We start from the raw sequence: 27,411 nt of genomic DNA on the forward strand, positions 1-27,411 counted from the left end.
TGCGCCGGCTCCCGACTGCTCGGTGTAAGCTGTACAATCCGCTCAGCTGCTCCAGGGAGAAACACACACTCAGATATACCGGGGCTGCTCTACCGGACTCCCTCACCTGGGAAGCACGACAAGCGGCGGTTACCGGCCTCTCACACCCACCGGGAGCGGGGGCACAGCCGTTCCATAGGAGGCAGCATACCCTGGGGCGCTGGAAGATTACATCTCCATCCGAGGACAGGACACAGGGATAAGGTAATGGTCCAGTCAGTGTATGTCTGTCACAGTATTCTGTGTCCCTGGCAGTGCCACGGGTCGCGTCATGACGTACCAGCAGGGGTATATATGGAAACTTCTTGTATACCTGCCAGAGCCATCCATGCCCAGGGTCCTCAGGTTACTATGAAGCCCTCCATTGGTCTGCATCGCAGTGAGACTGGTGCCTTTATTATATAATGGGAATTATGTAATATGGCATCATTAGACATGGGCACAGCCTGGCATGGCTCTGCATCCTGGTAAAAGTCTGGATTCTGTGCCATGTGGAGCAGCCCCACTAATGGTCTTCTTCATCACTGCTACATGGTACCCACTCACATGGGGCATCAATGGGGTCATTCCATGCCCAGCCTGTTGGGCAACCGCTACCAAACAGGAGAGCTGGCTCTTTGGGCTCACCCTGGTACTCCTTCTCTCTAAGGGGTCACATCTGCTGAGTTTGGTGTCCAGAGATCCTCGGCACATGCCAGCTGTGCTGAACAGCTGCACCAGACCCTGGGATAATCCGAGATCAGCCAGCCGGTAATGAATTCCCATCACACACAGGGAGGAGGTGACATGCCCGTGTTCCACACAAATAAACACCAGGGTATCCGGATCAGCACTGGCCAGAAAGCAAAAATAGATGACTGTATACATATGGGAGCCTTCGAGGTCATAGTATATTATTATACATTGTCCATGCGGGGATGTCATCACCAAGGTAATTAGGCTTCCCGAAATAAAGTGGTTGGTCACCTTTTTGGACAACTTTTCTGCATGTACTTTTGGCTAAAATTCATTTTATAATTGGGTTTCATGAAAGCTTTTGTACCATTTGCTTTTTACAGCCTCTGCATTCCGCTGCCTATCTCTGGCTGCAGAAAGAGTTTTCTGAGAGTCTGTAAGCGAACTCATATTCCGATATCTGCCTTTTTTTTTTTTTTTTTCTTTTTAGCTCATCTCAGTTGAATTATGATCACAGGGGTTGAATGTGCAAGGAAACAAAACCTGTGAATGCGAAACAATGCAACATTTTTTAATGAAACCAAATTGCAAAAATACCTTTTGGACCCAAATACATGCATTTTAGTTAAAAAAAAAAAAAATAATTCCCGGTTACCAACTGCTCCCTTCATAACTGGGGCAAATGAATGAAGCTGCCCATATGTAGACGTTTCCATTTTCCACATCGCTGTTTGTGCCACCAGCATTACCGAGTTGTCACATGTGGACATGCATGGTCAACAAATAAGCAAAAGTAGAATTAAAAAACTTACAATTACCTAATGCTTCACTGCCCCCAGGAAATCTATAACCCTAGGCATTAGCCAGTGTGACAAACAAGACTGGATGGCTGCGATTGCCTATGCCTCCCGCTTCTGTAATGACCAGACTTCTGGCATTTAATTGATTTCTACTCCATTTCCAGAGTAAACAAGGTTTCCATAGGAGTACACTTTATTTTTGTAGGAATTAGAATATACAGTAAGTTCACAGATCGTATGTGGACAAAGTCTACTTTTGCCTAGTTTCCATGCTACCGCCATTCACCATTGGCTCCTAACACTGAGATCATCTTCCAGCATGGATGTATCAGAAACTACAGAAAGAAGCGATTATAATCACTACAGCCATTTCCCATTAATACTGACAAAGTGGGAAATGATGCATTTTACGCCAGAAACCAGCAACAACAAAAAAAATCACAAATTTTCTTTGCACATGTAGTTGCATGCAAATGGCTCCAGATTCCTTATACAGTAGCGCCAAGCTCCTCCAATCTTTGTAAATACCCACACCATGATTTTTTTGTCATTCAGTAATTGCATGAGAACCTGTAAGAAAATAATTAAGGCATCCGCTGTTAGTACCATATAAGAACACACAAATTCGTTCAAAGTTTACAGTGCCGAAAAGATGCACTCTATCTTCTCTCTGGGTCCATAATACAGATCAGTAGACTTTTCAGGGAACTCCTCAAGACTAGTGTTTAGTATGCTAGTTTTGATTTGGAGTTTGCTGGAATAAGATGTGCCAGGTTAATTAAAGAGGTTGTCCACTACTTTTACATTGATGGCTTATCCTCAGGATAGGTCAACAATGTCTGATTGGTCGGGGTCTGACACCCGGCACCCCCGCCGATCAGCTTTTATCGGTGTCGGTGGCCGCCAGCTGGAAGTACCCGCTTGCAAAGCTGGCCACCTTCTGATAGTGGCCAAGGCAGTTTACTACACATCTGCCTGCCTGCTATTCAAATCAATAGGAGGTGGACCTGTGGTACCCTGCGGCGGACAGAGGAGCTCCAGACATGAGTACTTCCATCCGGTGGCCACCGACACCGATCAGACAACGATGACTTATCCTAAGGATAGGTCATCAATGCTATAGTAGTAGAAAACCTTTTTAAGTTCTTTATTAATTTGGCCCTTCATTCAAGTACTGTACGTTGGAAAATGCTTCAGTCGTGAACTGGAGTACATTTCTGCTATAATTTACACCATTTTTGTGCCGTAAATGATAGTGGATCTATTGAGCTGTCATAGGCCATACCTTCCACTTATGCTACAATAATTTTTCAAAAAGATGTCGGATCTGTCGTAAAAACACCATAAATTAAAAAAAATATTACTTCTGTGGCTGTTCAAAAAGTTGCACGTTTTAAATGCTGGTTTTCTGGTGTAAAATTCTTAATGGGATATTCTCAAGTTTAAAAGTTATCCCCTATTTATAGAATAGAGGATAACTTTCTGATCGCTGGGGTCAGACCGCCATGGCCCCCACTTTTGGGCTCTGAACAGCCCCGAATGAATGGATCGGATGTTGATCATGTTCACTATAGCTCCATTCATTCTTAATAGGAGTGCCGAAGATTGCGGAGAGCAGAATGAACTAGAGTGAGTGGAGAGGAAGTGCGCATGATTGACCTCCGCTCCACTCAGCTGGGGCTCTTCAAAGGATCTGTGGGGGCCATAGTAATCAGACCCCCAATGATCGGAAAGTTATCCATTATCCTTTGGACAGGAGATAGCGCTCAAATTTGAAAATACCCCTTTAATAAATTGACCCCTTTGTGGGTAACCCTACAATGTGTATGAATTCCTCATTTTCAAGAGACATATGCATGGCAGCAAGCTCTCATGTTCAATCCTAGAGAGAATTATTCACCCAGCAGGGGCAGTCAGTGCCATACAGACCTGGTCTGTAGTCATTTGACCACTGCTGTCCTATGTGAAATGACATATGTCTGCTTCCACGTCAGGGCCTCCCACTGTTCATGGTAATTGCTGGATGCAGGATCTTTGCTTTCTTTAATAAATTGTGTAGAGAATTTCCTCTGTAATCTGTTGGCCTGGATTAGATAGGCCAGCATCCACTGTTGTCTCCTCAGGGCTGTCATGCGGCAGAATACTATTTCTTCCATCATGGGCAGATGGGAAAGAACCTAATTTCATACTGAATACAGGGGGTTTTAAGTGTGAAGACAATGCTCATAGCAACCAGATTCATCCAGGATAGGAAACAGAACTGTAATCCAGTGAGTTATTAGGAAGACGGCTCCACATTCCTGTAATTCTGCTTTTCGCAAATGATTTCTGTAGTGCTTCATTAGTAAATGGGTCATTGAGTTTACAATATTTTTTCCAATTTAAATGTAGCAATTTGTAGTATAAGACATCTCACCGAAATACACTGAACAGTTCTTCAGGGGGAACCGAAATGTGATGGATAAGCCTATTGAAGATATATGTCTATAACCAGAGCATTCATGTACAGAAAAATGTTCCAAATATGATTTTCTTGACCCACAAAGTGGTTGTGGGTTATTCTAACATAGGTGGTATATATGCATAGGTCTTTATTTTTATAATGTATAGAATAACCTAAAATCTGTCCCTTTTTTGACATTTTTTTTTAGATGTAAGTGTTACGATAATCAACAATAAAAGACAGCATTTGGGACAAGTACTCCGTTTACTGCAAACAGTAGTCCTAGTTCATAATCTTAATTAAAGGGGTTTCCTTTACTATTATATTGATGACCTACCCTAAGGGGGGTTTGACTTCCACCAATCAGTTGTTGCCAGCTCTAGCATCTGTTGAATGTAAATAGTGTATGTAGCAGAACCCCACACACTGTTTAGTGGTCACTCCCAGGTACTGCGCATCAGCTCCTATTATTTGAACAGGAGCTGATCAGCAGTACCCAGGTGTGGCCAAGCAGTGTGTGGGGCTGTGGTGTTCTGCTCCAGATGCTGATGATAGATGCTATCACAGCGAGTAAAATAGAAAAATAGTAAATCAAACCCCCCTTTATCACCCCCTTAGGTAAAAATAATAAAAAAAGTATTTATTTCTATATTTTCATTAGGGTTGGGCTAAAGTTAGGCATAGGGTTGGGCTAAAGTTAGGTAGGGTTAGGGTTGTGCTAGGATTAAGGTTGGCCTAAAGTTAGGGTTGGGGCTAGGGTTAGGGTTGGGCTAAAGATAGGGTTGGGCTAGGGTTAGGGTTGAGCTAAAGTTAGGGATGGGCTAAAGTTAGGGTTGGGCTAGGGTTAGGGTTGTGGTTTAGGTACATCAGAGGGTCTCCAAACGTGACATGGTGCCACCATTGATTCCAGCCAATTTTGAATTCAAAAAGTCAAACGGTGCTCCCTCCCTTCCGAGCCCTGCCATGCGTCCAAGCAGTGGCTTTCCCCCACATATGGGGTATTGGCTTACTCAGGAGAAGTTGTACAACAAATTTTGTGGTCCATTTTCTTCTAATACCCTTGTGAAAATAAAAAATAATTTGGTTCTAAAGTAAACTTATTGTGAAAAAAGTAAAATGTTCATTTTTTTCCTTCCACATTGCTTTAGTTCTCGTGAAGCACCTGAAGGGTTAATAAACTTCTTGAATGTGGTTCTGTGCACCTTGAGGGGTGCAGTTTTCAGAATGGTGTCACGTTTGGGTATTTTCTGTTATATTGACCTCCCAGACTCACTTAAATGTGAGGTGGCCCCTAAAAAAATGGTTTTGTAAATTTTGTTGGAAAAATTAGAAATCACTGGTCAACTTTTAACCATTATAACGTCCTAACAAAAAAAAAAAATGTTTCCAAAATTGTGCTGATGTAAAGTTGACATGTAGGAAATGTTATTTAATAAAATGTTAAAAAGAATTTGCGTTCAAAACGTGTTTGTAAGATAGGATAGTGTTAATAAAAGAAATATTAGTAGAAACTCAACCATAAATGTTAAATAAATAAAGATGAATATATTAATACTGTTATACAATGAAAAATTATCTAGTGTTAGTCCAGGTAGAAAAATCTTTAGTCCCAATATAAAATTAGTCCAAATGGAAAATTAGTGGTTACTGATGTAAGAGTTTTAGTTCAATAAAGCGCTGAAAAAATGTCAATGAGTTAGATAGGTGGCCTTGCCCAGCTTGCAGTGGGATATAATCATTAGAACTAAAAATAGTCATGTAAGGAAGTTCCCTGGGGAACAATACCTTTTTAGATGATATGCAAAAGAGCCCCTCCGTGGAGTAGGTGAACACTCCTGTTGGTGTAGTAAGATGGCGTTCTTTAATGAGACCGCGGTCTCGAACGCAAAACTGATGGGTGGGAGTGTTGTCCCGGCCCGTCACAGCTGCTCCTGTAGATATCCTTATGGCGGTCTGCGATGAGTCTTCAGCGGTGGATCGGTCACGCTGAACGGTCTCGCTAGACTTGTTGTAGGTGCATGACCTGCGTGACGTCAGACGGCATGTGACACCGCAAGGCTGTAGCAGCTACAAAGTGCAGTAAGGACCATAAACCTTCCAATGTGTTTCGGAAAACCTCTGTTTCCTTCTTCAGGAAATGTTATTTATTGACTATTTTGTGTAACACCATTCTCTGATTTAAGGGTACAAAATTAAAAGTTTGAAAATTGCAAAGTTTGCAAAATTTTTGCCAAATTTCCATCTTTTTCATAAATAAACGCAAGTTATATTGAAGAAATTTTACCACTAACATGAATTACAATATGTCATGAAAAAACATTCTCAGAATCAGTGGGTTACTTTGAAGCGTTCCAGAGTTGTAACCTCAGAAAGTGACAGTGGGCAGAATTGTAAAAGTTGGCTAGGTCATTAACCCCTTACTGCCATTGGATGCTATAGCAGGGCTGTGGAGTCGGAGTCGGTGCTCATTTTGGTGGAGTCGGAGTTGGAGTCGGTATAAAATGGACCGACTCCGACTCCTAAAATATATAAAAAATTGGTACAGTTGTTCAATGCAGAATGTGCTGAATATTTTTTCATAGGAATTTGGGAAAGATATGAAATGTCCTATAAATGGCTGTTCTATTCCTGATCTAAGGCTACATTCACACACAGCGTTTTTGCTGCGTTTTTTGAGGATACGTTTTTCAGCTGCGAAAGCAGATCAGCTTTTTAAAAAACCGCATCACCTGAAAGGTTTTTGAGCTCATAGATAATGTTTTCAATAGCAAAAGCAGATTAGAAATCTGCTCTATCTAACCATTTATCCATATCTGTCTATCCATATCTTATTTGTACCAAAAAGAATCAAAGCCGGGTAGCACACAGACTAAAGGGCCTGTCACACTAAGCGATATCGCTAGCAATATCGCTATAACGTCACTGGTTTTTGTGACGTAGCAGCGATATTGCTAGCGATATCGCTATGTCTGATACCTCCGACCGGCTCCCCCGCTGGCTATCGCTGATCGTGCGAGAACGTCCTGGGCCGTTTCTCGTCGGACGCTTCCTGCTGGGCTTCCTCTGGCGCCGACGAGCGACGCGTGGACGTGGGTGGGAGGACGTCAGGATCGCCATGTCTGACAGGTAAGTAGCGACCCCCGATCCCTGCTATGTCGCTTGTGAGATCTGCCTGTGTGGCAGCTCGCTAGCGACCACTTAGCGATGCACCAGCGATCCTGACCGCGTCATATTGCTGGTCGGGATCGCTGGTGCATCGCTAAGTGTGACAGTACCTTAACACTCCTTTTTTTTAGCACCAGTCAGGTACACCTCATAGCTGCCCAAAAGGACGCCCAGGACAGGCATTGCTCGTCTTCAGTAACACATCAACATCAGTTGATAGTTGGAATAAATAGACTGCATTCATAACCACATCTTCTTAAGGTGCAGGCTTTATTTTCAAGTGTAGGGGTGTGCAGTATGAGGTTCCGCAGCAGCTGAGGTGTGCGGTATGAGGTTCTGCGGAACAGTATGTGGTTCTACCCCCCCCTAGGTTTGATCCTGGCTATGCTCATGGAGTGAATGTAGCCTGAGGATCTAGGCTTTGTCTTAGCTGAGATAAGTCATAGTGTTATATATATATATATATATATATATATATATATATATATATACAGTTGTGGCCAAAGGTATTGACACACCTGCAGTTTTGTCAGATAATATGATTGCAATCACAATGTTATTATTATCTTTATTTAATTTGTCTTAAATGAAAAAACACAAAAGAGAATGAAGCAAAAAGCAAAACATTGATCATTTCACACAAAACTCCAAAAATGGGCCAGACAAAAGTATTGGCACCCTCAGCCTAATATTTGGTTGCACAACCTTTAGCCAAAATAACTGCGACCAACCGCTTCCGGTAACCATCAATGAGTTTCTTACAATGCTCTGCTGGAATTTTAGACCATTCTTCTTTGGCAAACTGCTCTAGGTCCCTGATATTAGAAGGGTGCCTTCTCCAAACTGCCATTTTTAGATCTCTCCACACGTGTTCTATGGGATTCAGGTCTGGACTCATTGCTGGCCACCTTAGAAGTCTCCAGTGCTTTCTTTCAAACCATTTTCTAGTATTTTTGAAGTGTGTTTTGGGTCATTGTCTTGCTGGAAGACCCATGACCTCTGAGGGACACCCAGCTTTCTCACACTGGGCACTACATTATGCTGCAAAATTTGTTGGTAGTCTTCAGACTTCATAATGCCATGCACACGGTCAAGCAGTCCAGTGCCAGAGGCAGCAAAGCAACCCCAAAACATCAGGGAACCTCCGCCATGTTTGACCGTAGGGACCGTGCTTTTTTCTTTGAATGCCTCTTTTTTACTCCTGTAAAACTCTATGTTGATGCCTTTGCCCAAAAAGCTCTACTTTTGTCTCATCTGACCAGAGAACATTCTTCTAAAACGTTTTAGGCTTTTTCAGGTAAGTTTTGGCAAACTCCAGCCTGGCTTTTTTTATGTCTCGGGGTAAGAAGTGGGGTCTTCCTGGGTCTCCTACCATACAGTCCCTTTTCATTCAGACGCCGACGGATAGTACGGGTTGACACTGTTGTACCCTCGGACTGCAGGGCAGCTTGAACTTGTTTGGATGTTAGTCGAGGTTCTTTATCCAACATCCGCACAATCTTGCGTCGAAATCGCTTGTCAATTTTTCTTTTCCGTCCACATCTAGGGAGGTTAGCCACAGTGCCAAGGGCTTTAAACTTCTTGATGACACTGCGCATGGTAGACACAGGAACATTCAGGTCTTTGGAGATGGACTTGTAGCCTTGAGATTGCTCATGCTTCCTCACAATTTGGTTTCTCAAGTCCTCAGACAGTTCTTTGGTCTTCTTTCTTTTCTCCATGCTCAATATGGTACACACAAGGACAGAGGTTGAGTCAACTTTAATCCATGTCACCTGGCTGCAAGTGTGATTTAGTTATTGCCAACACCTGTTAGGTGCCACAGGTAAGTTACAGGTGCTGCTAATTACACAAATTAGAGAAGCATCACATGATTTTTCGAACAGTGCCAATACTTTTGTCCACCCTCTTTTTTATGTTTGGTGTGGAATTATATCCAATTTGGCTTTAGGACAATTCTTTTTGTGTTTTTTCATTTAAGGCAAATTAAATGAAGATAATAATAACAATGAATTTGTGTTTGCAATCATTTTCAGGAAGAAACTGAGTATCTGACAAAATTGCAGGGGTGTCAATACTTTTGGCCACAACTGTATATATTGGCATTCTTTTGATGAGCTTCAAGAGGTAGTCACCGGAAATGGTTTTCACTTCACAGGTGTGCCCTGTCAGGTTTAACCCCTTACCTACAAAGGACGTAATATTCCGTCCATGTGACCCTGGACCTAACTACCATGGACGGAATATTACGTCCCAGCGATCAGCGGCGCCCACGTGGTGAGCGCCGCTGATCGCGGCCGGGTGTCAGCTAATTATCATAGCTGACACCCGGCACAATGTGTCAGGGGCGGTCACGGACCGCCCCCGACACGTTAACCCCTTGCACACCGCGATCAAACGCGATCGCGGTGTACCGGGGGTTAAAGGGAAGCATCGGCAGGGAGGGGGCTCCCTCCGTGCTTCCCTGAGCCCCCCACGGCAGCGCAATGTGCAGCGCTGCTGCGGGGGGATCCTTTCCTCCAGGCCCCTGAATCCAAGATGGCGACGGGGGCCTTCGGGGGGCCTTCGGAAGCTGGCTTCCTCAGTGCCTGCAAAGCGCAGGTATGAGGAAGTCTGCAGCAGTGCCTGTGACAGATCGCTGATCTGTCACAGTGATCTGTGATGTGACAGATCAGCGATCTGTCACAGGACAGTGATGTCCCACCTGGGACAAGGTAATAAAGTAAAAAAAAAAAAAAAAAAAAGTGTTAAAAATAATTAAAAAAAAATCGCTAAATAAATTAGTAAAAAAAAAAAAATATTCCCCAATAAATCCATTTTTTCAAAATAAAAAAAAACAAAAACAATAAAAGTACACATATTTGGTATCGCCGCGTCCGTAATGACCTGCCCTATAAAACTGTCCCATTAGTTAACCCCTTTAGCGAACCCCTTAAAAAATAAAAATAAAAAACAAAGCAAAAAATAATGATTTATTATCATACCACCGAACAAAAAGTGCAATAACGCTCGATCAAAAAGACGCATATAAATATCCATGGTACCGCTGAAAACGTCATCTTGTCCCGCAAAAAACGAGCCGCCATACAGCATCATCCGCAAAAAAATAAAAAAGTTATAGCTCGCAGAATAAAGCGATGCAAAAAGAATTATTTTTTATATAAAATTGTTTTCATTGCAAAAAACCGACAAAACATAAAAAAACGACCTAAATGAGGTATCGCTGTAACCGTACTGACCCGAAGAATAAAACCGCTTTATCAATTTTACCGCTCGCGGAACTGTGTAAACGCACCCCCCCAAAAGAAATTCATGAAACGCTGGTTTTTGTTCATTCTGCGTCCCAAAAATCGAAATAAAAAGCGATCAAAAAAGTCACGTGCCCGAAAATGGTACCAATAAAAACGTCAACTCGTCCCGCAAAAAATAAGACCTCACATGACTCTGTGGGTCAAAATATGGAAAAATTATAGCTCTCAATATGTGGTGATGCAAAAACTATTTTTACAATAAAAAGCGTCTTTTAGCGTGCGACAGCCACCAGACATAAAAACCGCCATAAATCGTAAATCAAACCCCCCGTTATCACCCCCTTAGTTAGGGAAAAATAATAAAACTAAAAGAAAATGTATTTATTTCCATTTTCCCGCTAGGCTTAGGGTTAGAGTAGGGTTAGGGCTAGGGTTAGGGTTAGGGCTAGAGTTAGGGCTAGGGTTAGGGCTAGGGTTAGGGCTAGGGCTCAGATTAGGGGTGTGTTGAGGTTAGGGTTGGAGTTATAATTGGGGGGTTTCCACTGTTTGGGCACATCAGGTGCTCTCCAAAGGCAACATGGCGTCTGATCTCAATTCCAGCCAATTCTGCGTTGAAAAAGTCAAATGGTGCTCCTTCCCTTCCAAGCTCTGCCATGCGCCCAAACAGTGTTTTACCCCCACATGTAGGGTATCAGCCTACTCAGGACAAATTAAAAAACAACTTTTGGGGTCCAATTTCTCCTGTTACCCTTAGGAAAATAAAAAATTGGGGGCAAAAATATCATTTTGCGGAAAAAAATGTTTTTTTTATTTTCACGCCCAGGCGTTATAAACTTCTGTGAAGCACTTGGTTCAAAGTGCTCTCCACACATCTAGATAAGCTCCGTGGGGGGTCTAGTTTCCAAAATGGGGTCACTTGTGGGGAGTTTCAATAGTTTAGGTACATCAGGGGCTCTCCAAACGCACATGACACCCGCAGACCAATCCATCAAAGTCTGCATTCCAAAACGTCACTACTTCCCTTCCGAGCCCCGACGTGTGTCCATACAGTAGTTTTCTCCCACATATGAGGTATCAGCGTACTCAGGACAAATTGGACAACAACTTTTGGGGTCCAATTTCTCCTGTTACCCTTGGGAAAATAAAAAAAAATGGGGACTAAAAGATGATGTTTGTTGAAAAAATACGATATTTTTATTTTCACGCCCGGTCGTTATAAACTTCTGTGAAGCACTGGGGGGTTCAAAGTGCTCACCACACATCTAGATAAGTTCATTAGGGGGTCTAGTTTCCAAAATGGGATCATTTGTGGGGGGTTTCCACTGTTTAGGTACATTAGGGGCTCTCCAAAGGCAACATGACACCCACAGACAATTCCATCAAAGTCTGCATTCCAAAACGTCACTACTTCCCTTCCGAGCCCCGACGTGTCCCCATACAGTAGTTTTCTCCCACATATGGGGTGTCAGCGTACTCAGGACAAATTGGACAACAACTTTTGGGGTCCAATTTCTCCTGTTACCCTTGGGAAAATAAAAAAATGGGGACTAAAAGATGATGTTTGTGGAAAAAATACGATTTTTTTATTTTCACGCCCGGACGTTATAAACTTCAGTGAAGCACTGGGGGATTCAAAGTGCTCACCACACATCTAGATAAGTTCCTTGGGGGGTCTAGTTTCCAAAATGGGGTCACTTGTGGGGAGTTTCCACTGTTTTGGTACATCAGGGGCTTTCCTAACGCGACATGGTGTCCGATCTCAATTCCAGCCAAAAACGTCAAATGGCGCTGCTTCCCTTCCGAGCTCTGCCATGCGCCCAAATAGAGGTTTACACCCACATGTGGGGTATCAGCGTACTCAGGATAAATTGCACAATATCTTTTAGGGTCCTGTTACTTTTGGAAAAATAAGAATTGAGGGTGAAAAGATCATTTTTGTGGAAAAAATATGATTTTTTAATTGTACTGCTGTACGTTATAAACTTCTGTGAAGCCCTTGGGGGTTCAAAGTTCTCACCACACATCTAGATAAGTTCCTTGGGGGGTCTAGATTCCAAAATGGTGTCATTTGTGGGGGGTTTCCACTGTTTTGGTACATCAGGGGTTTTCCAATCGCGACATGGTGTCCGATCTCAAATCTAGCCAAAAACGTCAAATGGCGCTGCTTCCCTTCCGAGCTCTGCTATGCGCCCAAATAGTCATTTACACCCACATATGGGGTATCAGCGTACTCAGGACAAATTGCACAATAACTTTTAGGGTCCTGTTACCCGTGGAAAAATAAAAATTGGGGGTGAAAAGATCATTTTTGTGGAAAAAATATGATTTTTTAATTGTACCGCTGTACGTTATAAACTTCTGTGAAGCCCTTGTGGGTTCAAAGTTCTCACCACATATCTAGATAAGTTCCTTGGGGGGTCTAGTTTCCAAAATGGGGTCACTTGGGGGGTTTCCACTGTTTAGGTACATCAGGGGCTCTCCAAACGCGACATGGCGTCCGATCTGAATTCCAGCCAATTTTGCATTGAAAAAGTCAAACGGCGCTCCTTCCCTACTGAGGTCTGCCATGCGCCGAAACAGTGGTTCCCCCCCACATATCAGGTATCAGCGTACTCAGGACAAATTGCACAATAACTTTTGCAGTCCAATTTCTCCTGTTACCCTTGGTAAAATAAAGAAAATTGAACCTGAAGTATTTTTTTTGTGAAAAAAAGTTAAATGTTCATTTTTTTTTTAATATTCAAAAAATTCCTGTGACGCACCTAAAGGGTTAATAAACTTCTTGAATGTGGTTTTAAGCATCTTAAGGGGTGCAGTTTTTAGAATGGTGTCACTTTTGGGTATTTTCTATCATATAGACCCCTCAAAGTGGCTTCAAATGTGAAGTGGTCCCTAAAAATAAAATGGTGTTGCAAAAATGAGAAATCGCTGGTCAATTTTTAACCCTTATAACTTCCTAACAAAAAAAAATTTTGGTTCCAAAATTGTGCTGATGTAAAGTAAGCATGTGGGAAATGTTATGTATTAAGTTTTTTGTGTGCCGTATCGCTGTGATTTAAGGGCATAAAAATTCAAAGTTGGAAAATTGCAAAATTTTCAAAATTTTCGCCAAATTTCCGTTTTTTTCACAAATAAACGCAAGTTATTTGAATGCAATTTTACCACTAACATGAAGTACAATATGTCACGAGAAAACAATGTCAGAATCACCGGGATCCATGGAAGCGTTCCAGAGTTATGACCTCATAAAGGTACAGTGGTCAGAATTGTAAAAGTTGGCCCGGGAGTTAACGTGCAAACCACCCTTGGTAGTGAAGGGGTTAATAAGTGGGATTTCTTGCCTTATAAATGGGGTTAGGACCATCAGTTGTGTTGTGCAGAAGTCTGGTGGATACACAGCTGCTTTTTTTCTTCTTCACATGATACAAATTCTAAGTAAAGAAAAACGAGTGGCCATCATTACTTTAAGAAATGAAGGTTCAGTCAGTCCGCAAAATTGGGAAAACTTTGAAAGTGTCCCCAAGTGCAGTGGAAAAAACCATCAAGCACTACAAAGAAACTGGCTCACATGAGGACCGCCCCAGGAAAGGAAGACCAAGAGTCACCTCTGCTGCGGAGGATAAGTTCATCCGAGTCACCTCAGAAATCGCAGGTTAACAGCAGCTCAGATTAGAGACCAGGTCAATGTCACACAGAGTTCTAGCAGCAGACACATCTCTACAACAACTGTTAAGAGGAGACTTTGTGCAGCAGGCCTTCATGGTAAAATAGATGCTATTAAACCACGGCTAAGGACAGGCAACAAGCAGAAGAGACTTACTTGGGCTAAAGAACTCAAGGAATGGACATTAGAACAGTGGAAATCTGTGCTTTGGTCTGATGAGTCCAAATTTGAGATCTTTGGTTCTAACCACCGTGTCTTTGTGCAACGCAGAAAAGGTGACCCGGATGGACTCTACATGCCTGGTTCCCACCGTGAAGCATGGAGGAGGAGGTGTGATGGTGAGGGGGTGCTTTGCTGGTGACACTGTTGGGGATTTATTCAAAATTGAAGGCATATTGAACCAGCATGGCTACCACAGCATCTTGCAGCGGCATGCTATTCCATCCGGTTTGCGTTTAGTTGGACCATCATTTATTTTTCAACAGGGCAATGACCCCAAACACACCTCCAGGCTGTGTAAGGGCCATTTGACCAAGAAGGAGAGTGATGGGGTGCTACGCCAGATGACCTGGCCTCCACAGTCACCAGACCTGAACCCAATCGAGATGGTTTGGGGTGAGCTGGACCGCAGAGTGAAGGCAAAAGGGCCAACAAGTGCTAAGCATCTCTGGGAACGCCTTCAAGACTGTTGGAAGATCATTTCTGGTGACTACCTCTTGAAGCTCATCAAGAGAATGCCAAGAGTGTGCAAAGCAGTAATCAAAGCAAAAGGTGGCTACTTTGAAGAACCTAGAATATAAGACATGTTTTCAGTTGTTTCACACTTTTTTGTTAATTATATAATTCCACAAGTGTTAATTCATAGTTTTGATGCCTTCAGAGTGAAACTACAATTTTCATAGTCATGAAAAAAAAGAAAACTCTTTGAATGAGAAGGTGTGTCCAAACTTTTGGTCTGTACTGTATATATGCAATTAATATTACATAGTGTATTACATATTTACAATTTAGTACAGTTTTTTGTGTTCTAAAGTTGTATTCCAATAAATATATATTATGTTCTGTCTAAATATCTTGATTATTGTTTCATTAAAATGATTAAATGTCTGATGTTCACATTGTACTACAATAAATTTTTCACTTAAATATAAGCAATATATGTGGGAGTCGGAGTCGTGGAGTCGGTGTAAGGGAAATTGAGGAGTCGGAGTCGCAGGTTTGGCTTACCGACTCCACAGCCCTGCGCAATAGTACGTCCAATGGCAGTACACCCGCTTTGGTGAGGGTGTTTTCAACAGCTGACATGTGCCCACAATAGGCGCAGGTGGAATCGCGATCCACCCGTGCCTTTTAATTAGTTAAATCCTGCTGTCAAACACTGACAGCGGGCTTTAACTAGAGCTTCAGGCCGCGCGCCCAGAAATAAGTGTATCGTCGACCCCCGTCACGTGATCGGGGGTCAATGGTGCGTTGCCATAACAACCTGAGGTCTCCTAGAGACCTCTATGGTTGTTGATGAGGCATTGCTATGAGCGCCACCCGGTGGTCGGCGCTCATAGCAATGCTGTAATTGTGCTGCATATAGGCAATCTATGTAAAAGTTTAAATCATCCCCCTATCGCCCCATTCAAAATAAAACAATTAAAAAAAAATCACAGATACACATATTAGGTATCGCCGCGTTCAGAATCACCCGACCTATCAATAAAAAAAAGGATTAACTGGATTGCTAAACGGCGTAGCGAGAAAAAAATCGAAACGCCAGAATGTTTTTTTTGTGGCCGCGACATTAAAATGCAATAACAGACGATCAAAAGATCGTATCTGCACATAAATAGTATCATTAAAAACGTCAGCTCGGCACAAAAAAAATAAGCCCTCACCCAACCCCAGATCACGAGAAATGGAGACGCTACGGGTATTGGAAAGTGGCACAATTTTTTTTTTTTCTCTTTTAAGCAAACTTTGGAATTTTTTTTTCACCAATTAGATAAAAAAGAACCTAGACATGTCTGGTGTCTATGAACTCGTAATGACCTGGAGAATCGTAATGGTAAGTCAGTTTTAGCATTTAGTGAACCTAGCAAAAAAGCCAATCAAAAAACAAGTGTGGGATTGCACTTTTTTTGCAATTTCACCACACTTGGAATTTTTTTCCCGTTTTCGAGTACAAGACATGCTAAAACCAATGATGACATTCAAAAGTGCAACTTGTCCCGCAAAAAATAAGCCCTCACATGGCCATATTGACGGAAAAATAAAAAAGTTATGGCTCTGGGAAGAAGGGGAGCAAAAAATGAAAACGCAAAAACGAAAATACCTCCGGGGGTTAAGGGGGTAAGTACCAAATTGGCTCTGTCACTAAGGGGTTAACAGAAAGCTGCTAGTGAATAGTGGGGGTGATGTTTGACCAGGAGGCACACAACATCTAGTCATGTAGTGGTAATCTGCTACTGATGAAACAGCAACACACAGTCTATTAAATGACATGTCGCTGGAATTAGCGTCTCAGCACCTACGTCATGCTGCTCTCAGATTACAATACATTAGATGCATACTGCCCAAACAATGGGCCTAATGAATCAGATCCTGGCTACGCAATTGCAGCCAGGTTTGTTTTATTCTGAAAAGATGCAATGTTTCAGAGAAAACTTCATTTAAAAAGCTGGCCGGGGACTATAGGAAGAGACTTGACTAGTGTGATGAGGTTGCCAGCACATAAGTGGAGTCAGGTCTCTCTCTCTGAAATCCCTGGTTGACTTTTCAAATTATGCTTTTTCTAAAAATAAAAAAAAATAACCTGCAGCGTTACAGAGTACCAAAAATACATACCAGATGCTCCACTCCAGTTACCTGATGGTTCTCTCCCATGTGTGTACATAGAGATAGACCTGTCAATCAATAGGGGAGGGGAGAAGTCAGCTGGATACCACATCAGACTAGTCTTGTCTCTCTGAAGTCTTTGGCTGACTTTTCAAACCATGTTTTCTCTCTATCGAAGCAGAGTGTAAGAAAAATGCATACCTAGCTGCCAACTTTTATTCACGCTGCCTGTGGTATGGGCAGCGTGAGTCTATTGATAGATTCCCTTTACTAACTCGCATCTGTCCTGGTCATTGCCCTATCCTATGAGCGTCACACAAACTCTAAGACCAGTTATGGTCTGAAATGGTTAGCTTTTCAGTGTGTTTTGAACAATAGAAGACAAGCAGCACATAGACACCATCAATGGGCTTACTTGGACAGCATACTTGTATACATTTATCCTAATTAATAACTATTTAATGGTTCTAATCTATAGAAAAGTACAAGTAGAAAGCTGTAAGAATAAATAAATAAATAAAAGTTTGAACTGTTGCACCCCCATGTGCCAGTAACTATGAGCGCTTCATTTGACCCTACAATTACATCCTCCAATGTCTCTAGTACTTTCAAAATCCTGACAGGTTCACGTTGTTAGTGTATTAAAGGGTTTGTCTAGGTTTATCATGAAAGTTTCTAATGAGATGTGCATGCCTTCGCTCTATTCACTTCCATTGAGACATGCACCTCTAGTTGGAATGAGGCCAGGAGTATTCATATCCCTTACTTACGTCACATGACCGTCATCCTCACTGCCGACATCGGAAAATCCTCACGGCTCATGCTGCACTCAATGTGAGGCTTCACAAGTATGCAGTCACACGGTCTTTTGTTATAAACCTGGACAAGCCCTTTAAGTATCAAAAACGTCTTTAACCATATGCCAATGATGCCATATGCACACTGATCGATCTCTTATAAAACAATCAGTGTGGATAGGCTATCACTATTCTTGGGAGCTGAAGTCCAGTTTACACTGGACGATGGGCTGCCGAGATTGATGATCCTATTGTGCAGAGAAACAGATCATTTCACCCAGCAAATGTCCGTTTTGCTAATCTCTGGGGTGACCGGCAGCCTGTTTAGACTGCATGAGTATTGTGAAATGAATGTTCTTAGGAAGTCTTGTTCATAATAATCATGCAGTGTAAATAGGCCTTTAAGCTTTGATGCTCATGTGACAACGTTAAATGGAACCTGGCACCAGAAAAAACGCTAATAACCTGCAGATATGGGTTTAGTCTGCAGGTTAGTAGCGTTATTAACTTGGCCGTTGCCTGCACTTAGCTGAACGCTGCAGGGAGAAAAAGCAACTTTATTCCCCTGGCAATGTCCAGGTTTCAGTCATAGGGCTGATGTCGCCGCGCCACCCTGCCCTGACTGACACTGGCTCAGCATTGGACCGGGGACGCGCTGTTACAAGTGCTGCTCTGTATTCTCAGAGCGGTGCCTGAACCGGTGCTGGCGCTTCCCCCTGTCTGAAATCGGAACGCTGATGGGAGGGAATAAAGTTCATTTTCTCCCCGCAGCGTTTGACTAAGTGTGAGCGCTGGACAGGTTAATACTATCAATATTAACCTGCAGATTAACCCCATTTCTGCTGGTTAATAGCGGTTTAGCTGGTGAAAGGTTCCCTTTAACCAATTTATCTTTAATCTTTTTATTTAGCTCTGTGTTTTTTGGCTGCTTTTTACACATTAAAAACAAAGTACAATATAGGTAAACCATGTAAATATGTTTTATATTTTGGAGTCATGCAGCAGATTGGCTTGAACTTTCTCCAGAGAGCTCTCTTTTACAATGCGAGGAATGAATGCTGCTGCAAATCTTCTCAAACGTTCAGTATTTGGTCAATATTTTACATCAGTAATTATAAGCCAATATCAGGAATGGAACAATCAGAGAAAAGTATAATAGAAACACGTCCCCACTTCTGGATTTATCACCCACTCTTGTTTCTTTTTGTTACAAATATCGATGTGAAATACTGACCACACTATTACCGTACCCTATGAACGTGGCCTAACACGTGCAGATTTTTTCTGTGGCATTTGAAATGAACACTGCATACAGGAATTGATAAACAGCCCTTTCCTTCAAAAAAAGGAATATAATAATAATCTTATAATCTCTATGGCTTATAGGCCTGCAGTTCCAAAATGAATGCCATATTCAGATGAATTTTTACGTTTAGCTTTAGTTTACCTGAGATAAATTAGCACCAAGTAATCAACAGCATGCTGGGAACATTGAATGTTTTTTCGCTTCATAAATCTGGCACAATTTTAATGCCGAAAATGAGTATTATGGCTTCTAGATGTTTCATATCAGCTTTTACTTGTAAGATGACAGTCAGATCTCTATGGACTATGCACAGATTTACTGTGAGATTGCATGTCTCCTTACTTAATTATACTGCCTTGAGTCTTTCATTTGTCTCAGCAGAGTGAGGTACAGCTGTTCCTCCTTACAGAGGACTAATAAGTCATGCTTTACCCTTCTGTGGGTTAATGATGATTGTTAAAAATGGAACTAAAGTATCTGCGATGCTTTAAAGGCAAGTCCCTTAGGGGGTCACAAGGAGGAGAGACTGATATAACCTTGTTGGCCCATGGCCAAGAACCCATAGGACATCTGTGATTTCTACCTGTGTCCTCCCTGCAAATGAAATACTTGCCTTGGGACCTGTCTATTTGTGCTGCAAAGCTTCCCAGCCTCTAAGAGACAGCCGAGCCTTCTTCTTGGCAACCAGGGGTGGTTTTGTGGAATTGTATAGCTCCTTCACAACATAAGACAATATGACTAGTAGATGGCTCAATGAAATATGGCTAGTGTATAATAAAAATTGTATGTATAGTGCAAGCGAACATTTTGGAGCCATAATGACTTATATCGACGCTTCTTTACACTTTGTAATATTTTTTACTAATATAATATTTATCTTTGCGTTTTGACCAGGCGATGGGGAAGCAGAACAGCAAACTCCGTCCAGAGATGCTGCAGGACCTGCGGGAGAATACAGAATTCTCAGATCACGAGCTGCAGGAGTGGTATAAAGGCTTCTTGAAGGACTGTCCATCTGGCATTCTCAATGTGGAAGAGTTCAAGAAGATCTACGCTAATTTCTTCCCATATGGAGACGCCTCTAAGTTTGCTGAGCATGTTTTCCGCACATTTGACACAAATGGTGATGGGACTATAGATTTCAGGGAGTTCATCATTGCACTGAGTGTGACCTCAAGGGGGAAACTGGAGCAGAAACTTAAGTGGGCATTCAGTATGTATGACCTAGATGGCAATGGCTACATCAGCCGGGAGGAGATGTTGGAGATAGTACAGGTAAATGGAGAATCAAAATGCATTTTCTAGATAGAGAATGCGGGTAGTTAAAAAGTGATACTATGGTATAATTCATATATGCAGTGTTATGTACAGATGGGTATGCACAGGATTGGCTCTGCTATGAGTATATACCAGCTGCGGAATATGATGGCTCTATATAATCAAACATAATGCCAGTTTTTTGTTCATTTTCAGAATAGTAGGGACATCATTTGTTATTTTTCTATTCATTTAATATTTTTTATTCAACAATTTATACAAGTTTATGAAAAATTGAAGCTACTTGTGGTTCATCAGCTGTTATGTAGCAAATTTCCTGCATTCGCAAAGTATAGTAAGCATACAGCCTACTCCTAAACTGTTAAATGCTTCAACAGGTTTATTCTTTTTATTCTATCCTTTACGATGTAATGATAATCAGAAAGGATGGAACAAGCCTTTAAATATAGATTGTGTTCTGTGATGTTAGGAAATAACCCTGCAGGAAAATGGCCTGATTTTCCCTGGCTGCTGATCAGTCAATCGATTGGTTAAGATAATTGCATGCTTTATGCAGCACGCTTATCAATGGCGTTATTGCAGAAATGCATAAAAGGATTGTGCATGATATATGATGTAACATACGTACAAATATCCTCCTATGCAAATGTAGTCCACCTCAGAGTCTGTAGTGCGCCCGCCATGCGCTCAAACCATGTCGACATGAAAATCGACATGTTATTTAAAATAAGTGCAGGTAATACCAGTTCACCGTTAATTGTGACATAGTTATGCTGCTAATCCGCCATTCACCATGTGGCCACTAACAATGATAGACTTGTTTTAAACCACATTAATTGAGGTCATGGCGCAGCCTCAGCTTTTGTATGTATGTTTTTTTTATTTGTATGATATATATATATATATATATATATATACAGTATATATATATATTATATAAATAAAAAGGTAAACATATAGTGTAATCCCACATATATTTGTATGTATATGTAGACCCTAGACGCCAGTTTACAATGTTCATCTACTGGTTGCGGTGTGTATTTATGATTCACGGCTCATGGATTTATTGTATGAAAGCCTAAGCTTTTGGTCTAGCTTATAACATTATGCGTGATTCCTTTCTGACTTCTGTTCATAGGCAATTTATAAGATGGTTTCTTCTGTAATGAAAATGCCAGAGGATGAGTCCACACCAGAGAAACGCACAGAGAAAATATTCAGACAGATGGACACAAATAATGATGGTACGTTGGAAGCATAGAGCAGTCCTTTATCCCAGCTGCAGAGGGAATGACCTGCCATGTCTGTGACAGCGTGCTTTACATAATGCCTGGTTCACTTTGTATGTGTTCAGAAGCAAATGAGCAATGTTTTCCTATTTCCTTTGTGCCTGGGAAAGAGCATAACTTATTGATCTCCACCACACATGCCATATGCTGCCTCCAGTGTCAGGCTTGCGCCAGAGCAGCTTCTTTTGGCACAGGAACTACGGAAATAGACAGAAGCTGAGCAGCAGTGAGTACAACTCTGGCTGGCATCCAGTGTCTGCAAACATGTGCAACACTTGGGCTATTGGGTGATGCGATCTTGTTACTAGGTCACATGACTTTCGGAAGTGATGTCAAAATGGAACACTATTTACTTGCATCCATGGGGTTTTGCAAAAGGGGCTAGGAAGGAATTGTTAGTGCATTGGCATTGATATCTGGCATAATGTTATGTACAGTACCTTGAAAAAGCATTCATACCTGATACATTTTTCCACATATTTACATGATACACCCACAAACTTAAATATATTTTATTGGGATTTTATGTGATCTACCAACACAAGGTAGCAAGTACTTGTAAAGTGTAAAGGAAATGATACACGGTTTTCTAATTATTTTAAAAACATAAATCTGAAAATTGTGACATGCATTCATATTCAGCCCCCTGTAGTCTGATACCCCTAAATTAATTCTTGAATGACCAATTGCATCCAAAAGTCAAATAATTAGTTAATTAGTCTGGCTGTGCATAATTTATTCTCAGTATAACTACAGCTGCTCTGTGAAGCCTCAAAGATTTGTTTGAGAACATTAGGGATCAAATAGCATCATGAAAACCAAGGAACACACCAGCTAGGTCAAGAATAAAGTTGTGGAGAAGAGTAAAGAAGGGTTAGGTTATAAAAAATAGCCAAACTCTGAACATCTCACGGAGCACCCTTCTATCCATCATCCAAACATTGAAGGAGTATGGCACAAACAAGGAAAGTACTAATTAGAGAAAGCAGCCAAGAGGCCCATGGTCACTCTAGAGGTGCTGCAGAGATCCACAGCTCAAGTGAGAGACTCTGTTCTTACGACAACTATTCGTCATATACTCCACAAATCTGAGCTTTATGGAAGAAAGCAAGATGAAAACCATTTTTGAAAATAAGCCATAAGAAGTAAAGCCATATAGGGAACCCAGCGTGTGGAAGAAGATGCTCTGGTCAGATAAAACCAAAGTAGAACCTATTGGGCAAAATGCTATGTGTGGCAAAAAACAAACACTGCACATCACACTGAAAACGCCGTCCACACTGTCAAACATGGTGGTAGCAGTGTCATGCTATGAGGATAAATTCTTCAGCAGGGATAGGGGAGCTGGTCAGAGTTGATGGGGAGATGGATGGAGCTAAATAGGACAAACCTGGAGGAAAACCTGTTAGAGACTGCCAAAGACTTGAGACTGGGGTGTAGGTACACCATCCAGCAGGAAAGCGACCCTAAATCTACTGCCAGAACTACAATGGAATGATTGAGATCAAAGCATATTCATGTGTGTGAATGGCCCAGTCACAGTCCAGACCTAAATCTCATTGAGAATCTGTGACAAGACTTGAAAATTGCTGTTCACAGACGCCTCTATCTAATCTCATTGGGCTATAGATAATGTACAAAGAAGAAAGGGCACAATTTTCAGTGTCTAAATGTGCAAAGCTGGTAGAGATATACCCCAAACGACTTTCAACAGTAATTTCAGCAAATGGTCGTCCTATAAAATATTTATTCAGAGGGGCTGAATACAAATGCTTGTCATAATTTTCAGATTTACATTTTTTAAATATTTAGAAAACCATGTATAATTTCCTTTACACTTCACAAATACGTGATAAGTTGTGATGGTATATCATGTAAAATCCAAATAAAATACAATTAAGTTTGCGGTGTAACTTGAAAAAATGTTGAAAATTTCACAGTGAATTAATAGTTTTTCAAGGCACTGTAGGTGTAATTCCAGGAAAACACTCTGATTTGCCAATTTTGTATTCATTGTCCACAAGCTCTTTTCAGGTTCACCCCAATATGGTATTTGCTCATTTCTTTCCAGGTAAACTATCCTTGGAGGAGTTTATTAAAGGTGCCAAGAGTGATCCATCTATCGTACGATTACTGCAGTGTGATCCCAGCACAGCCTCACAGTTCTGAACCTCGTTGCAGTTTGGGAAACCTTCATTTCTTCCAGTGGCCGTGCCTCGCCTCTGCATAGCGGCATGTCCCAGAACCCTTTTGGGCATTAGATGGACTTGAATGCACTGCCAACCAATCAGCCCACTTCCTACCCCTTAATTTATTTATTACTCTAAATCTTGTATTATGTTTATTATATGGAGTAACCATGGGTTGCATGGAGAATTTGGGCACAAAGGTGGATGGGTAGGGAGGGCATTTTTAGGTGCGAAATGGGACCAGAGACACTTTGAAAGTTTAGATATGTTAAAAGTAGGGTAACTGGTTTGCAGTTTTTCTGCTCTGATGAAAACAAGGTGGTCTATGTGAAACGAGAAATAGTGGGAAATGGATGCACTAAAGCAGGGAGTTACTATGCACGCTACATTTAATATATTTATTAGGGGAAGGGAGGGTAAGTTATTAGTTTCCTATTTTGTCTAGATTTGCACTTTGCTATGTCTCCTTCCTCTCATTAGAGGGAGTGTGGTTTAACTAGTGTCCTTCTGTTCTGGGTAGATTATCTGTGAATAATAATTTGATCCCACTTCATTTTTCTACAGAATCCACTCCATTAAAACATGCCATTGTTCACTGTAAACTCATTTGGAGGTGTCAGTAAATACAATATGGATTTCTATTGTGCATATAAGATTACAAACAATACATACTAGGATGTAAAGACAGTACATACAGAAACCTGAAGGTTTATTTAAAGTTTAATTTTTTACTTCAAATTTTACTGTAACTGTAGGTCCTAAACATTAAAAAAAATGTATGTGATGAAGCCAAATGACTGAAAGTCACCAAAAATTGTTTAATCTTATATAACCGCTGTACTTTTTCACGATAATTGGGCCACTTGATGGTGCCAGCTAACATGCCATAAGCAAACGTGAACAAGAGGCAACATTTCACACCTGCATTTACTGACGGTAACTGAATAGTTAATTAGTATATTTTGGTATATTTCATGTAACTACCACAAATTTACTAATTGTTACCATTATTTTCACCACAGTGTTACAGATCTGTTAGGTCCTTTGCACTCAGCTAAAACAACCAAGAGCATTGAGGAGTTACTATGTATTGTTGCCCTTATAAGACAACCTGGACGGGGTTCTCCCTCAAACAAAAGTGCTGCTTAATCAATACATAATGCAAAATTAAGCATTTCCACAGTATGACGTGATTCAAATAAATGTTGCTGTTCTTTGATAAACGTATAATGGTGCCCAAGATGCAGCCTGTGTAAGTGCCTGTGCCTAACTATTGAGGTGCTTTAGCTGCTGATGACGCATGCTGTTTATATTGATCACACCAAAGTTTGTATGGGGAGGGAAGATGATGCTGGCTGGCAGGGACTTCTTATTAATCTGATGTTACTCCCTGCCTGTTCAGTTCACCTAAGTAGCTATAGCAGATGTCCTTTAAACTCACTGCAATAAATCACAACAGTGCAGTAGGAGCTCATGTTCCGGCCATATGTGCTGTTTTTTCAGTCCATCTATTGAGCTTGTACTGCACTAGTGTGATTTATTGAGGTGAGCTCAAAGCTGTCCTGTTATAGGACATATGATCGCTACTTAGATGAAAGGAACAGGCAGAACGGAGTAAAATTTAGGGTATATTTCCCCGGTCCTGAATCGGCAGCGCTTTGGACGCAGCACATGTCAGCTGCGTCCAAAGAGCTGCCGGCTTTTGTACACGCGGTGATTCCGCATTTGCTCATTGAACCGTGTGGAATCACCGCGTCCTATACATTAGACTGTGTTATTTATCTTGCGGAGACTGTGCGTGTCTACAAGATAAATAGATATGCTGCGGTCTAGAAAGACGCGCCGCATGTTCGTATCTGCAGGTCTGCCACCTGCGTCTTTGTACGCATAGTGGCGGTGGGATTTCATAAAATCCCCTCCACTACGCTGCAACATCTGGACGCTGTGGCTGTACGCAACATCCAATCCGCAGCAAATTCTGACCGTGGAAACATACCCTGATAAATCGGCAGCTAGAACAGGTCCCTGCCAGTGACATCAGTAGAGATTATTCCCGTATCCTTCTTCCCTTTGTTAACGTCTGTGTGTGCAGTAGAAACCGCATGTGTGACCAGCAGATAAAGGACCTCTACACTATTGGACACAGCAGGGGCACCGTTATAAGTTTATCACAGCATAGCAACATTTTATTTTCAAACACATCCAATCAATAAAGATTTTAATTTTCCATTATCTACTGATTAAAGAGCACTTTTGTTGTTGGGTGTCCATTTTGAATTTTTTACAACACTCTGTCACAATAATAAGAAACAAAACTGCTACTCATTTTGCCAATTCTGTTGCAATGTTTCCATCCCCTGCAGGTCTACTTTCTGTTTCTCTTGATATACAGGAAATTACCATTCAAGGTGACCCACCTTAACCAGTGATTGACTGAGGGTCATTTCTTGTGTGTTGAGAGGCACCAGGAATTGGAGACCAGAGGGAGAATCGGTAAGCCTTGACATCAGAGCTGAAGATAATTGGTGAGCTGACTACCACTTGTTTTTGTTTCTCTTGTTAATCTTACATTTTTAATAATTTAGGAGGACAAATAATTTTCCAATTGTAGATTTAAGTATAGTGAATATATAATAATTTCTGGGTTGACACTATGTTTTGGTAGCTAGAATTTGGTGACTTTGGTTTTGCACCATTGGTTCAGATGATTATTTATTCATTTTTTTTAATTTCTACTGAGGGTAATAAAATATGGCCATTATACTTCTCTGTTACCATACTTTCGTTATAGCAGTTGTCCTACTGGACAAAAACAATATGTTATCCATATCTTGTATTTTGGACAATACTTTAGGTCGGGTATAATTCTTATAATGATATGCTTGCAGGAGAATTGTTTGTTCTGTTACTGTACCTAATGTCCTATGGGAGATGAAGGGGAGTGGTAAAGACCACCATTAAAGCAATTTCCTTTATCACAATAATAGCCCAAGAACAGGGGGAGCACAGTTATCTATTTTATGAGAAATAGAAATAAAGTCTTGTATCCATGTACCAAAATCTGTCCTCAACTTGTTGCATGCATTTTTGTGTTTGGAAGCATACACATATTCATATATACTGTATTTACATATAGTTTTACTCCAGCAGAGAATATTTTTGGAACATTCTGGAACCTAACATAATAGTCACTACTCATCATTAAGGAACGTCAAATGGAAGTCCAATCCACTTACAACATTTGCATGGAACATATGGGTCCATACACTGCAGATTAGCAGTCATTTTTCCACAGGATCTTGCTGCAGGAGTTTGACAGAACATTCAGAAGTATGGCTTCCTATATAACTAGTAGAGTTGGTGTGTGTTGAATAACACAATTGGTAAACCTAATATCTAGCCATCCTTCAGTCTTTGTAACGTTATAGCCACTCACTGTGACTGTCAAGCATTTCCTCCTCTGCAGCGACACTTCTTTCTTTTTGGGGTATCTGGATTCTGACCTGCAAATTATAAGCGTATAAATTTTAGAAGACCATAAACATTACAGTACATTGTAGTGTCCGTACATTATACCCAGTTTGTGCTTTTGGACACCTGTACCCTGTAAATTGAACGGGCTCTCATTGCTACAGAAATGCTAAACATGTGTACTCTAAATGTGGTTTAGGCACACTGGGACACCGAAGTGA

General features: G+C 41.3%; 2 protein-coding genes across 2 annotated transcripts in view; one reads left to right on the forward strand and one right to left on the reverse strand.

The window, feature by feature from the left end:
• HPCA (hippocalcin) lies at positions 1–26,779 on the forward strand. Its single transcript, XM_073552014.1, has 4 exons — positions 1–243; positions 19,858–20,238; positions 21,380–21,485; positions 23,602–26,779. Exons 2-4 carry the CDS (start codon positions 19,861–19,863, stop codon positions 23,697–23,699), a joined length of 582 nt encoding a protein of 193 aa, XP_073408115.1. The 5' UTR covers positions 1–243; positions 19,858–19,860; the 3' UTR covers positions 23,700–26,779.
• The window catches only part of TMEM54 (transmembrane protein 54), a 98,563-nt gene continuing 95,573 nt past the window's right edge, over positions 24,422–27,411 (reverse strand). Inside the window, exon 6 of the mRNA XM_073552013.1 lies at positions 24,422–27,222. Within this exon, the coding sequence (XP_073408114.1) occupies positions 27,142–27,222 (81 nt within the window). The 3' untranslated portion in view covers positions 24,422–27,141. The remainder of the gene's footprint in view (positions 27,223–27,411) is intronic.

Source organism: Dendrobates tinctorius, unplaced genomic scaffold, assembly GCF_039654945.1.
Source record: "Dendrobates tinctorius isolate UK_male_01 unplaced genomic scaffold, ASM3965494v1 ptg000183l, whole genome shotgun sequence".
In the NCBI taxonomy this organism is placed as follows: domain Eukaryota; kingdom Metazoa; phylum Chordata; class Amphibia; order Anura; family Dendrobatidae; genus Dendrobates; species Dendrobates tinctorius.

What these genes read in the sequence shown, in the direction of transcription:
- HPCA (XM_073552014.1), top strand. Translation starts at nt 19,861, where the DNA reads ATGGGGAAGCAGAACAGCAAACTCCGTCCAGAGATGCTGCAGGACCTG. An exon ending in AGATGTTGGAGATAGTACAG is followed by an intron (nt 20,239 to 21,379) that starts GTAAATGGAGAA and finishes TTCTGTTCATAG; the next exon opens with GCAATTTATAAGATGGTTTC. An exon ending in GATGGACACAAATAATGATG is followed by an intron (nt 21,486 to 23,601) that starts GTACGTTGGAAG and finishes ATTTCTTTCCAG; the next exon opens with GTAAACTATCCTTGGAGGAG.